The sequence below is a fragment of the Cebus imitator genome, unplaced genomic scaffold (assembly GCF_001604975.1).
Source record: "Cebus imitator isolate Cc_AM_T3 unplaced genomic scaffold, Cebus_imitator-1.0 Scaffold577, whole genome shotgun sequence".
Classification (NCBI taxonomy): domain Eukaryota; kingdom Metazoa; phylum Chordata; class Mammalia; order Primates; family Cebidae; genus Cebus; species Cebus imitator.
In genome coordinates, this window is record NW_016107892.1 from 597,657 (window position 1) to 612,247 (window position 14,591).

The 14,591-nt window shown below is 49.9% G+C and overlaps 1 protein-coding gene across 4 annotated transcripts in view; it reads left to right on the plus strand.

Moving 5' to 3' along the window:
- ST3GAL2 (ST3 beta-galactoside alpha-2,3-sialyltransferase 2) overlaps positions 1-14,591 on the plus strand; it is a 58,061-nt gene that overhangs the window by 26,526 nt on the left and 16,944 nt on the right. For 2 of the 4 annotated variants that reach the window (XM_017516243.2, XM_017516246.2), the window contains exon 2: positions 11,683-13,029. In XM_017516243.2, coding sequence (XP_017371732.1) covers positions 12,691-13,029 — 339 coding nt within the window. In that variant the 5' untranslated portion in view covers positions 11,683-12,690. Of the gene's footprint in view, positions 1-5,412; positions 5,467-7,757; positions 7,880-11,682; positions 13,030-14,591 lie in introns of those variants that run through there. The other 2 variants (XM_017516245.2, XM_017516244.2) reach the window with 2 other exon arrangements.

Here is a 14,591-nt window from a genome sequence, read left to right on the forward strand (position 1 = left end):
TGAACCCAGGAGGCGGAGGTTGCGGTGAGCCGAGATTGTGCCATTGCACTCCAGCCTGGGTAACAAGAGCGAAACTCTGTCTCAAAAAAAAAAAAGAGAATGGCATTGCTGTCTGGGTGCGGTGGCTCATGCCTGTAATCCCTGTACTAAGGGAGGCCAAGGCAGGAGATCACCTGAGGTTGGGAGTTCGAGACTAGCCTGACCAACATGGAGACACCCCATCTCTACTAAAAATACAAAATTAGCCAGGTGTAGTGGTGCATGCCTGTAATCCCAGCTACTCGGGAGGCCGAAACAGGAGAATCGCTTGTACCTGGAAAGTGGAGGTTGCGGTGAGCAGAGATCACGCCATTGCACTGCAGCCTGGGCAACAAGAGCGAAACTTCATCTCAAAAAAAGAAGAGAATGGCATTACTGAAAAACAAGACTTCGTCAAAATGTACATATGCTAACAATATAAGATTAATCACTAAAAGAAGAGGAATATAATTTCCAAACCAGGAGCGGGGGACATGTGGTGAGGGAGGCTGGAGTCAGGAAGAGAAAAAAGAGTAGACAAAACACTAAGATAGTAACATAAGTCCAAAGTGAAATGGATTAAACTCAGTCTGTTTGAAAATAGCAACAACATCAGAGTATCAGATGAAATAAAAAGCAAAGAAGTCTGAGGGCTGAGCAATGTGGCTCATGCCTGTAGCCCCAGCTCTTCGGGAAGCCAAGTTGAGACGATCACTTGAGAACAGGCGTTTGAGACCAGCCTGAGCAAAATACCAAGACATCATATCTACAACAAAAAAGCAACAAAAGAAGTAGTCTGGACTGGGCACAGTGGTGCACCCCTGTAGTCCCAGCTACTTGGGAGGCTGAGACAAGAGTCACAGTGCAAGTCCAGCCTGGGCAACATAGCAAGACCCTGTCTTTACAAAAAAAAATTAGCCAGATCTGGTGGCATGTGCCTATGGTCCTAGCTACTCGGAGGCCTGAGGTAGGAGGATCATTTGAGCGCAGGAGATCAAGGCTGCACTCAGCTGTGATCGTGCCACAGCATTCCAGTCTGGGCAGCAGAGCGAGCAAGATCCTGTCTCAAAAAAGCAGGGAATAAAGCTGTCTAGAGTGTGGAGAGACCTCGTCTTCCCCACACAGGTGGTTTAAACTTTTTCATAAAATAGGATAAGGTCTCAGTATATTGCCCAGGCTCCAACCCCTGGACTCAAGTGATCCTCTGGCCTCAGTCTCCCAAAGTGCTGGGATTGTAAGTGTGAGCCACCAGAGCCGGTCGAGAATTGTCTTTCTTTCTTTCTTTTTTTTTTTTTTGAGACAGAGTTTTGCTCTTGTTAGCCAGGCTGGAGTGCAGTGGCGTGATCACCGCAACCTCTGCCTCCTGGGTTCAAGCAACTCTCCTACTTCAGCCTCCCAAGTAGCTGGGATTACAGGCACGTGCCACCATACCCCGCTAATTTTTTGTATTTTTAGTAGGGACAGGGTTTCACCATGTTGACTTGGATGGTCTTGATCTCTTGACCTTGTGATCCACCCGCCTCGGCCTCCCAAAGTGCTGTGATTATAGGCCACCGCGCCTGGCCTGAGAATTGTCTTTCTAGACGTTACTTCATACCTTAATATAGATAGATACAAGAAGACACTGAATTTCCCCCTGCCTACCCTGCTTCAAAACATAGTGGGGCTCCCTCCTGAGGGACCAGGTGAAGGGCAGAGCAACTGGTGGATCTGAAGAGACCCTTCATCCCAGCTCCTCTGCCACGCCCCCTCCCTGTGCCTTAGGGCCCAGCTTCCCCCTCTAAGGCTGTTCTTTATTTTTTTGCCTTTTCTTTATTATTATTATTTATTTTGTTTCTTTGAGCTATCTCCTACAGGAAGAGGCTGTTAGGGTGCAACCTCGATCCTCATGCAGTGAAGGCTGACAGTTTGTTTCTCTAGGACTTCATTGAAAGCCAAAGTGACACTCTTGGTTTGAAGAAGTATGTTAGCTCTTGCCTTTTGGGTTTCTGGCTACGAACTCTGGGCAGCATTGGAGGTACCAGGGCTGAGATTTCAGCTGGACATAAGGCTGATGTTCTGCAGGAAGGCAGGGGCTGCCCGAGGGGTTGGTGCTGGGGAGTGGAAAGGCCTTGAGTCCCTAGGATAGTGCTGAGGGGTCCATGCCAGAGGCTGATGCCAGGGTGTTGCAATGTGGGTAACTTCAGTTAACCAAGCTTGGGTGGTGAAGCAGCCCATTCTCAGTCAGGTCAAGGACAGGCCTCGCTGCATTTGAGTTGTCAGGGGGGGAAGGGCTTTCGGTCTCTTCAAGATAACTGGCCATCCCCCAACCCCGCCAGCTTCTTCTTCCAGGTTCAAGTGCTGCCTCCCCCAGGAGACAGGGAGTGTTCTGGGTTACTAGGCTGGCAGGGATTTGGGGCACAGGGAATCTTTTGATGGTTGTATCCCAGAAGAGTGCTTTGGGAAGGCAGTGGGGTCTGTGGAAGGAGCTCTAGGCTTGAAGTCATCAGACCTGGCATGGTATTAAAGCATCTTCACTTCCGCCTGGCTGACCTTGTTCAGCTGGTCCTGGGACTCCTGCGCATACTAAATGAGAGGCTGTCTCTGAAAACACTCAGGTTCATAAAGCATCAGGCCATTGGAGCAGTAGGCTGTGGCTTGATGCCTTTAGAATGAACTTTGAGACATGTCCTCAGGCTGCGTGGAAGTGGGTGGAGAGAGGCGGCTTTGTCTGAGTGTTGGGCTAGTCTTCTGTCCCTCTCTCCTCCCTCCCAGAGGCAAGCAGCACCCATTCCCCCCAGCCTCAGGTCCTTATTTTGATGTTTCTTTTCTCTGCCTGCCAGAAAGGTTGTGTTCAGCTGTGCTGGTCTGAAGCGGTGCTATTCTGTGCTCCATTAGGTTAATGCGACGATGGCTGTCTCCTGGGATCTGACCGAGAATGGCTGTAAAGCTGCTACAGCCTCCAAAAAAGCCCCAGCTGTTCTCCTTTTGGGGCACTCTCCTCCTCAGTCCATTGCTTTTGGGTTTTTTTCCGTTTACCTGTGAGCTGGTGAATGTCTCCTTGGAGGTTCCTTGTACTGGGAGGTGGAAGTAGCTCAAGGTTGCATCTCCTGATGGTGGAAGGCGAGGGCTTCAGGGCCCTTGCTGCCCTGACATGGACCATTCAGGGGACATTTATTGATAAATGGTCTCCTCCAATTTGCTGTATTTGTGACCACGCCTCTTAGAAGACCATAGTGTTGGCTGGGCACAGTGGCTTACACTGGTAGTCCCAGGATTTTGGGAGGCCAAGGCAGGCGGATCACTTGGGGTCAGGAGTTCAAGATCAGCCTGACCAACATGGTGAAACCCCGTCTCTACTGAAAATACAAAAATTAGCTGGGTGTGATGGCGAGGCCCTGTAGTCCTAGCTACTTGGGAGACTGGGGCAGGAGAATTGCTTGAACCCAGGAGGTGGAGGTTGCAGTGGGGCGAGATCGCGCCACTGAACTCTAGCGTGGGCAACAGAGTGAGACTGTTAAAAAAAAAAAATAGACCATAGTGTTGCTTTGCTACCTTCTAAATTTCCCTGGTCACTCCCTTTCTCTCTTAGAAGACTATTTCACATCTGGTCTCTCTGTAAATCTCCAACCCCAATAATAAAGGGACCCTCCTCACTGTCTGTGCCACTTGCTCTGCTTTGCCACCTGTCCCATAAGTAGCCCTTCCAGGACAACACTCAATCCCATCATCCTCTCTTGCTGCTCCCAGCTCTTGTTCCTCTGTTCACCTCTTTTTCCTGCATCATAAATTTCTCCTTCTCTAGTAAATCATTCCTATCAGTATACATACATTCTGGACCGTCTCCCAGCCAAACCCCATTCCACATTCCACTCTCTTCCATCCCATTTTCTTTTCTTTTTTTTTTCAAGACAGAGTCTGACTCTGTCACCCAGGCTGGAGCTCAATCTTGGCTCACTGCAACCTCCACCTCCCAGGTTCAAGCCATTCTCCTGCTTCAGCCTCCCAGGTAGCTGGGATTACAGGTGCATGCCACCACGCCCAACTAATTTTCGTATTTTTGGTAGAGATGGGGTTTTGCCATGTTGGCCAGGATGGTCTCAAACCCCTGACCTCAGGTGATCTGCCTGCTTCGGCCTTCCAAAGTGCTGGAATTACAGGTGTGAGCCACTGTGCCCAGCACCCCCCCTTTCTTTTTGAAACAGAGTCTCACTCTGTCACCCAGGCTGGAGTACAATGGCATGATCTCGGCTCACTGCAACCTCCGTCTCGCGGTTCAAGCAATTCGCCTGCCACAGCCTCCCGAGTAGTTGGGACTACAGGCCCCCACCACCATCCCTGGCTAATTTTTGTTATTTTTAGTAGAGAAGTGGTTTCACCATGTTGGCCAGGCTGGTCTTGAACTCCTGACCACAGGTCATCTGCTCACCTTGGCCTGCCAGAGTGCTGGGATTACAGGCATGAACCACTGCACCCCAGCCTTTATTTTTATTTATTTATTTATTATTTATTTATTTTTTTTTTTTTTTGAGACGGAGTTTCGCTCTTGTTACCCAGGCTGGAGTGCAATGGCGCGATCTCGGCTCACCGCAACCTCCGCCTCCCGGGTTCAGGCAATTCTCCTGCCCCAGCCTCCTGAGTAGCTGGGATTACAGGCACGCGCCACCATGCCCAGCTAATTTTTTGTATTTTTAGTAGAGACGGGGTTTCACCATGTTGACCAGGATGGTCTCGATCTCTTGACCTCGTGATCCACCCGCCTCGGCCTCCCACAGTGCTGGGATTACAGGCTTGAGCCACCGCGCCCGGCCAGTAACGCCTTTATTAAGCTATAATTCACATACATGCAGTTCATCTATTTGAAGCATACGAGTCAGTAGCTTTTAGTCTTTTCACCACAAACGATTTTAGAACATCACCCTCAGAAGGAAACTCCAACCCACTGGCAGTCATTCCCCATTCTCCCCTGGCAACCAGTAGTCTACTGTCTGTCTCTATGGATTTGCCTATTCTGCACATTTTACGTAAATCATCTGGCATGGGACCTTTTGTGCCTGGCTCCTTTCACTTAACATGGGGTTTTCAGGTTCATCCATGCTGTAGCAAGTATCAGAACTTCATTTCTTTTTTATGTCTGAATAATACTCCCTTGTATGGATATACCACATTTTGTTTATTCATGTATTGGTTGATGGAACTTTGAGTTCCATTAGGAAGTGGTATCTGATTGTGGTTTTGATTTGCATTTCCCTGCTGACATTGGCACTTTTAAGAATAACGCCGATATAAATCGTTTGTGTACAAGGTTATTTATTTATTTATTTTTGAGATGGATTTCTCACTCCTGCCAGGCTGGAGTGCGGTGGTACTATCTCGGCTCACTGCAGCCTCTGCCTCCTGGGTTCAAGTGATTCTCCTGCCTCGGCCTCCTGAGTAGCTGGGACTACAGACGCATGCCACCCTGCCCAGGTAATTTTTGTTATTTTTAGTAGAGACGGGGTTTCATCATGTTGGCCAGGATGGTCTTGATCTCTTGACATCATGTTCTGCCCATCTTGGCCTCCCAAAGTGCTGGGATTACCGGGGTGAGCCATCGCGCCTGGCCATGGGTACAGGTTTTTATGTGGATCTAAGTTTTTGTTTCTCTTGGGTATATACCTAGAAGTAGAATCTCTGAGTCATATATTATGGTGATTGGACATTTAATCATTTGAGGAACGGCCAGACTGTTTCCCAAAGTGACTGCATCATTTCACAGTCCCGCCAGCAAAGTCTGAGGGTTCTAATGTCTCTACATCCTCACTAACACTGGTTATTATCTGTCTTGATTATAGTCACCCTGATGGGCAGGAAATGGCATCTGATTGTGGTTTTGATTTGCATTTCTCTGTTGATTAATGACGTTGGGCATCTTTTCCTGTACTTGTTGGCCACTGCAGCCTCGAGATACCCCTGGATCAGTCATTATGAAGGTCACCATTGCTCTCCATCCAGTGGTCAATTCTCAGTCCTCACCTTACTTTTTCACAACACTTGGCACTGTTAATTCCTCATTCATTCTGGAACCTTTCTTCTCTTGGCTTCCCAGATACAGGGCTGTTTCTCCCCCTGCTTCGTTTCTGGTTTCTTTCCAGGCCCCTGTTTTGGACAGCAGAGTGCCCCAGGCTCTGTCCTGAGGCATCTACTCTTGTCTGTGGCAGGCCCTCCCTAGATTTGTTCTGGTCCTGTACTTTTAAGAACTAACTGTACTCTGATGACTCTCAAATACATCCCTCTAATTGTGACCTCACCCATGAGCTTCAGACAGGTGTGTCCAACTGCCTCTTTCCATTTGCATGTGGATGTCTAAAAGACTTGAGTCGGAGTCTCATTCTGTCACCCATGCTGGAGTGCCCTGGCATGATCACAACTCACTGCAACCTTGAACTCGTGGGCTAAAGTGATCCTTCCATCTCAGCCCCCTGAGTAGCTAGTTCTACCGGCATATGCCACCATGCCCAGCTCATGTTTTTACATTTTTGTAGAGATGAGGTCTTACTGTATTGTCCAGGCTGGTCTCAAACTCCTGACCTCAAGTGATCCTCTCTCCTTGGCCTCCCAAAATGTTGGGATTACAGGCATGAGCCACCACACCCGGCCTAAAAGATATGTTTTTTGGTTTTTTTTTTAGTGACAAGGTCTCCCTATGTTGCCCAGGCTGGAGTGCAGTGGGTATTCATAGGCACAATTCCACTACTGATCAGCACGGGAGTTTTGACCTGCTCCGTTTCTGACCTGGGCGGGTTCACCCCTCCTTGGGCAATCTGGTGGACCCCCGATCCTGGGAGGTCACCATATTGATGCCGAACTTAGTGTGGACACCCGATCAGCATAGAGCACTACAGCCTAGAACTCCTGGGCTCAAGCGATCCTCCCACCTCAGCCTCCCGAGTAGCTGGGACTACAGGCACATGCCACCGCGCCCAGCACCCGGCCTAAAGATATATTAAGTTTAACCAAAACTTTAATTTTTTCCCACCCAAACCCATTGGTTTTTTTTCTGTATAGTGAATGGCACCCCCATCCACCAGGTTGCTCAGGCCGCAGGCTCCGTGTTTCCCTGATTCCTCTCTTTCTCTTCCCACCCGCTTCCCCTCCCCATGGGCCCCCACCTTGTACCCTCCAGCTACCTTACTAGTTAAACCTTTCAGAGTACATAACAGCCATTTCTCCACCACCTGGGATATTGCAGCAGTTCCTTTCTGGTCTCCCAAATAAATAAATTTAATTTATGTATTTATTATATTTTACTTATTTGTGTAAGTAAAAATAAAACAAAACATGTTTTAACCTAAGAGAATTTTAGATTTTACTATGAAATGCATCACAGACTCAAAGTAGTATATAATCTATGTGTGGTCTTTAAAGAATAAATATTGTTCAGATGAGAATACCTTCTGGCAAAAAAATAAAGAAAATATATAAATTTAAAAAGAAAGAATAAACATTGTAAATTGCAGCACACATTAAAACAACAACAAAAAAATATAAAGAGTAAACATAAAAAATACTCCATGGCTGGGCATGGTGGCTCATGCCTGTAATCCCAGCATTTCCGGAGGCCAAGGTGGGTGGATCACTTGAGGACAGGAGTTCAAAACCAGCCTGGCCAACATAGTGAAATGCATCTCTACTAAAAATACAAAAAAATTAACCGGGCATGGTGGCATGCGCCTGTAATCCCAGCTACTCAGGAGGCTGAGACAGGAGAATCGCTTGAACCCGGGAGGTGGAGGAGACTGCAGTGAGCCAAGATCACACCATTGCACTCCAGTCTGAGCGACAGAGCAAGACTCCGTCCCAAAAGAAAAAAAACTTCTGTACCCACCACCTGGATTATGAGGTACCCAGTACTCCAGCTCTCCTTATTTCATCTACCTTTCTTCCCCTTCCAGAGGAATTCCCTGAATTTTGTGTTGTTTCCTTGATTTGCTCTATTATTGTCTTTTAGAGAGACATAGACAATGTCTTGCTTAGCTTTGCATATTTTTTAGCTTTTTGTGGATTCATGCTGTGATCATTTATCCATGACCACTCTTTCAACTCGACATAATAGTTTTTTGGCCATATTCATCCTTGTTCATGTCTAAAACTGGAGTTTATTCGTTTTACTGTATGGCACAAATGCACCACAATTTATCGATTCTATAGTGATGGACATTTGAATTGTTTGTAGTTTTCAGCTATTACACAGCGCTGTTATAACCATTCCTGTACAGGTCCTGGTGCACAGGTTCCTACGTACCTAGTAGTAAAAACAGTAGCGTTTACTAGACACCCACCAGAATGCCTAAAATTAAAAAGATTGAAAATATCAAGGAGATGAAACAAATGGAACTCTGGAACTCTCATATTTCACAGGTGGGAATGCATAATGCTCCAACCACTTTGAAAAGCTGATAATTTCTAGTAAATTAAACACACGCCTGCCTTGTGACCCAGCAGTTCCACTCCCAGGTATTTATTTCCAAGAGAAGTGGGAGTATGTGCCCACGAAAAGACTGGCACAAGAAGTTCATGCAGCTTTTTTCATAATACTCAAATGTGCGAACGTGGGAAAAGAACAAGCAACCGACACACAGCAGACAGAGGGGATCTCCAGGGCACACCCCAAGTGCATCTGTCATGCTTGATTCTGTGAAGCTCAAGGGCAGGCACATCTGACCTTTGGTGACGGAAGTCAGAAAAGTGACGGGGCCTTGCGTATGGACTGGCAGGGAGCAAAAAGAACTTTCTGGGGTGGTGGGAATGCTATTTATTTACTTAGAGACAGGATCTCACTCTGTTGCCCAGACTGGAGTGCAATGGTGTGATCACGGCTTAGTGCAGCCTTAACCTCTCCAGGCTCAGGTGATATTCCTACCTCAGCTTCCAAAGTGATTGGGACTAGAGGCACACACCACCATGCCAGGCTAATTTTTTTTTTTTTTTTTTTTTGAGTCAGAGTCTTGCTGTCTTGCCCAGACAGGAGTGCAGTGGTGTAATCTCAGCTCACTGCAACCTCCGCCTCCAGGGTTCTCCTACCTCGGCCTCCTGAGCAACAGGGAGTATAGGTGTATGCCACCACACCTGGCTCAGTTTTGTATTTTTAGTAGAGATGGGGTTTCATCGTGTTGGCTAGGCTGGTCTCAAACTCCTGACCTCAAGTGATTTGCCCGCCTCAGTCTCCCAAAGTACTAGGATTACAGGTGTGAGCCACTGTGCCCAGCCCCCTCTGAGTTTGTTTGTTTTGAGACAGAGTTTTGCTCTTGTTGCCCAGGCTGAGTGCAATGACATGATCTCAGCTCACTGCAACCTCCGCCTCCCAGGTTCAAGTAATGCTTCTGCCTTAGGCTCCCGAGTAGCTGGGATTACAGGTGTCCACCACCACACCCAGCTGATTTTTTGTATTTTTAGTAAAGATGGGGTTTCACCATGTTGGTCAGGCTGATCTCAAACTTCTGACCTCAGGTGATCCTCCCACTTTGGCCTCCCAAAGTGCTGGGATTACAGGCATGAGCTATGGCACCTCACCTTCTGTGAGCTTTTTATATGGAGGTGTGCATGGAGTTGTGAATGATTTGAGTAGTTATGAACGGGAGCAGCTGAGGGGCACAGGTGGAAATGAACTGTGAGAGGGTCAGCACCAGGTGACTTCTGGGATTTTTAGTGCATGTCTGGAGACCTCTGATTTTTTTTTAGCTCCTCCTCATCACTCTATTTGCCCTCACTACAACAAGCTGAGCAGCTTAAGTTCACAGTAATGCCTGGACCTGGGGTTCCCAAAGCAGGAGCCTTTGCCAGATGCTCTACTTCTCTGCTCTTTCCAGCCATGTTGTCAAAACCAGGGATTTTCCTCTCCTCACAGGCAGTGCAGTTACCTCAGATGCCTCCTGCATTGATCTAGAATCCCCAGGAGTTAATGACTTCCCTGATGGAGTTGCTTCCTTTGGAAGCCTCTTGTGCCAGCTCTGTGCAGCCCCTGGCTTCAGTGGCCACTGAGGGGCTGCCTAGCCAGGATGTCTTGCTCCCATCAGCTGCAAAATCACTACCTTCCAGGGCCACCTGCATGGTGACTGGCTCTCCTCAGGTCACGGGAAGCTGGGAGCAGGACCCTGGAAGAACTCAAGTTCTTTCCTTAGATGTTGGGCATGCATTGGCAAAGAGAGAATGGGAAGAGACAAGGACCTGGCTTCCCATCTACAGACAGTTCAGCCAAGGCCATGCCTAGAGTGGGATCGGCTAAATGGGTACAGCAGAACATTCAAAGAAGCACATTTGAACCAGTGCTGCTGGGGTCTCCATGGATTAAAGCCAGGAGCGCTAGTGAGGCCCGTGGGTGGGGCTTCACTCTTGATCCTGAGAAGCCAACTCCATGTCTCCTTTCCTCTCACCTCTGAGCCCTGGGTGGTTCGTGGAGGCTACAGCCTTCTTTCTGTACCCCGGCCCATCCCAAAGCCACCTCCATTCACAAGGTCATGACCTTAGATAAGTTCCTCTACTTTTGTGAACATCATTTTCCCACCCAGAATAATGTCCCTTTTGTAATATGCTTGTTCCATTCCCTGCTGGCTTCGTGGCCACAAATGGAGGGGCAGCTGGTTTCTTGAGCACAGAGCCTGAGAGACCTTGTCTGCAGCTGCTGGAAGCAGCCAGGAGATCCCAAAAGGGGGCTAGAGACTTCAACAAGGACAGGGAGGAGGGCTGCTCTGTGAGGCCCAGGGGCTAAGTCAGCAGTGTGGCTAGGCGGATTTGGAGGGGGGTTGGGGAGAGGTGCGGCAGCCGGGTTTGCAGGATTCCCATGGCACGGAGCCAGCGCTCAGGGGCTCCCTTCTCAGCGTTCCTCTGACCCACTCTGGCTCCCTTGCACCTGGCATGGATCCGAGCTCCTTTCCTTATGGCTGAGACCCCAACTGCCTTACAAGTGGCTTCTTCTCCCTGTTCTTGCCTGCTTGGGCAGCATGGGGCCTCAGGCTGTCAGCGCTACTAGGGACCCTGGCATTCACTTTGTTAGAATATACAGATGGAGGTAGGCAACTGCCCAGAGGGCTGTTGGGGGCAGGATCAAGCCCAGCAACCACACCTCCTGACACAGGCAGGTTCTCCCCAGCACCAGAGCTGGCAGGACTGTTCATGGTTCACTGAGTGGACCCAGCAGTGCCTCATTGATAATCCACAGCCAAGAGAAGTGGGGCAGTCACAGAGACTGGCCAGCCCTCCCTTCTTACTGGGAGAGGCCTCTGCAGGCACTGACAGGCTCCAGAGAGCGCTGTTGGGGGCAGTCAGTGTCCATACTCCCCTGGGATCTTCTCTGGGCCGTTTTCCTGACGTTTCACCTGAAATTAACTGCACATAGCTGGACTAGGAACTTTCTAAACCTGATCCATCCAGGATGCGGTTTAGGGAAAATCACTATTCCTTGTTTACCTTCTGGCTAAGAAGTGAAAACTATGGGCTAATCTAGTCCTCCAGGCCCTGGAGTCCCAGAGAGTGATGCTGTCTGTGCAGTTAGAGAGCAGAGCCCCCTTGGTCATGTCCACCATCTGATTAAGTGGGCGTCTCCTCTCCTGCTAGCTTTGTCCCCTCTGGGACTTGGGGTCAAGCTGGGACAGAGCCCGGTGCCCCTGCTATTCATCCGCACATTATTTCCACTCTCTGCCATTCTAGGGTCGTGTTGCGGCAGCCTGGCACCTGACAAGTGAAGGGGAACCTGCCAGGGGATTACTACGAGCTAACAGCAGGACAGGCTGGCCCTGGGGGAGTGGGGATGGGCAGCGTTGCTGCCGAACCTGGGCCAGAGGTACCAGGAAGGAGGCCTGGGCCCTGGCAGGGAGCTCGGCACACACTCGCCTGACCCAGAAGATATTGGACACAGTGCCCTGCTGAACAGCAGCCGTTCCCAGCGCCAGAGGACTCCACAGCCACAGTAGGAGCTTTGCGACCCTTACGCAACTGTAGCTCGGGCTGTGGCCACCAGAAGGGACCAGCGCCTCAGATGGACAGGACCTACGACGAGAAGGATCTCAGTCTATAGTGGAGTTTTCTGACGCTCACAGCACTTCTTGTTTTTCTCCTCTCAGGGTTGGGGTCTAGCTCCCCTCCTCTGGCAGAGGTGTTGGGCCAAGAGGATCAGCCAAGGTGGGACAACGCTTGCATGGAACCCAGGTCCCCTGAAGCCCATGTGCTCTCTGTTGAGATTGGAGTTCTAGGGCTTCCTTGCTGCCAGGGACAAGGGGCCGCCTCAGTGTCTGCTCATGAGCCACAAAGACCCCGACTGCTCCAGACTGGATTATTTCAAGCCACCAAAGAGGGGGACCCCTAGAGCTGGCAGCCAGCAATCCCAAGGGACTAAAGGGCTGCGATGGACTGACCTCCCCCTCGCCAGAGTGGCAGGAGAGGCAGAGCCTCTGTGGCCCAGCTAGTGCCAGAGAGACCCGATGAAGCTCTAAGCAGGGGCCGCCTGACTCAGGGACAGGACAGCGACTCCTGCAAACGTGCGTTCTCCCCACATTCAGGGAGGGCGTGGCAAGGGACCCCTGCCACTGTCCCCTGCTGCAGCAGCTGCCCCTATGCCCTTTGCATGTGGTGCCGCAACAGTCAGGCTACGCCGTGGCTGGCCCCTCAGTGGGCTGGGAAAGGAGTGGCCACGGTGACTGCTGCGTGTCTGCCAGCACCATGAAGTGCTCCCTGCGGGTGTGGTTCCTCTCTGTGGCCTTCCTGCTCGTGTTCATCATGTCCCTGCTCTTCACCTACTCACACCACAGCATGGCCACGCTGCCCTACCTGGACTCGGGGGCTCTGGGCGGGACGCACCGGGTGAAGCTGGTGCCTGGCTATGCTGGCCTGCAGCGCCTCAGCAAGGAGGGTCTCTTGGGCAAGAGCTGTGCCTGTCGCCACTGCATGGGTGACGCTGGTGCCTCCGACTGGTTTGACAGCCACTTCGACGGCAACATTTCCCCTGTCTGGACCCGAGAGAACATGGATCTTCCACCGGATGTCCACAGGTGGTGGATGGTAAGAGTCACTGCCCATCTCTGGGGGTCTGTCCCCCACTTTTAGAGCCACTCAGGGCCCCGTCTTGGGTTTCTGACCCCCAGAGCCTTGACAAAGTGTAATGCCCATTTGACCAGAGCCATTTATAGGATCACAGATTACTGAAGGGCAAAGAGAGTGCTGACCTGATGAAAGGAGCTAGTATTTTCCAGTGCCTGTAAGGAAATGAGCATAGGCCAGAAGTGCCTACTGGACCAGGCAGGCAGCATGGACTCAGGGAGCAAGTGGGAGCAGGGAGCACGGCCATGGGGGGCCTGCCCCGGAAGAAGAAGGCAGCCACCCCTCGGCCCCAGCAGTTGTTACTGCACAAAGTTGGATCTGGGTTTTCTTTTAAGAAAACCCAGGAATCCTATTTTTAAAACTAAATATTCTAATTTATAAACATTGGCTCAAAATAATTGTTTGTTTTTTTGAGACGGATCCTCATTCTCTCACCCAGGCTGGAGTGCAGTGGGGCAATGATCACTCACTGCAACCTCCACCTTCTGGGTTCAAGCGATTCTCCTGCCTCAGCCTCCTGAGTAGCTGGGATTACAGGCATGCGCTACCACGCCCAGCTAATTTTTTTGCATTTTTAGTAGAGACGGTTTCACCATGTTGGCCAGGCTGGTCTCAAATTCCTGACCTCAGATGATCCGCCCGCGTCACCCTCCCAAAGTGCTGGGATTACAGGTGTGAGCCACCATGCCCAGCCAAAATAATTGTAAATACCATGAGAGCAGAGTCCCTTGCTTGGTTCTTTACAACTGCTGGAAGACTTTTTACTGAGCTAAGATAAGAAAGCCTTGTAGGGAAGACTTGATCTATTTTATGAAATAAAGTGTTTCCTGATTATAGAGTTAAAAAAAAAAGCAAGCAAAAGAGACCCTCAGGGGATAAAGGAGGTAAAGGGGCAGGGCTGCAGGGGTCCTCCCTGTCCTTCCAGTCATCACTTTTCCACTACTTTTAATTCCTTCTACCTCAGGCCAAGCCTCTGGAGTGTCACTCCACAGGGTCTGCAGGCCATCTGGTTGCTGCACGTGTCAAGATGGAGCTGTGTCAGCACTGAGCCCCCACAGGCTCCCAAGCTGTGAGGGATGAGCTCAGGGGATCAGGCTTATCAGAACAATGTCACAGAACCTGCCTTTTGGCTCAGACTGTCAGAGTGCCCGAGGACCAGGGTCTGCAGAGCTGGGGTCACCAGGAGCCCTGTGGGCTCTTACTATGACAGCATTTTTTGAGACAAGTTCTCCCTGTCTCTGCAGTGGCATAATCTTGGCTCACTGCATCCTTGACGCCCCAGGCTCAAGCGATCCCACCTAAGATTCAGACTAGCTGGGACTACAGGTGCAGGCAACCACACCTGGCTAATTTTTCTATAGGAATTCTTGCCTCAGAGCCAAGCTCCCTCTACAGATCAATCTTCTATCCCCTGAGCAGGCCCTGCTCAGCCACAAACCCATGGAGTTATGTCTCCATCCACAGAATGTTTTATTTTATTTTTATGTATGTGTGTGTGTGTTTTTTTTTTTTTTTTTTTTTTT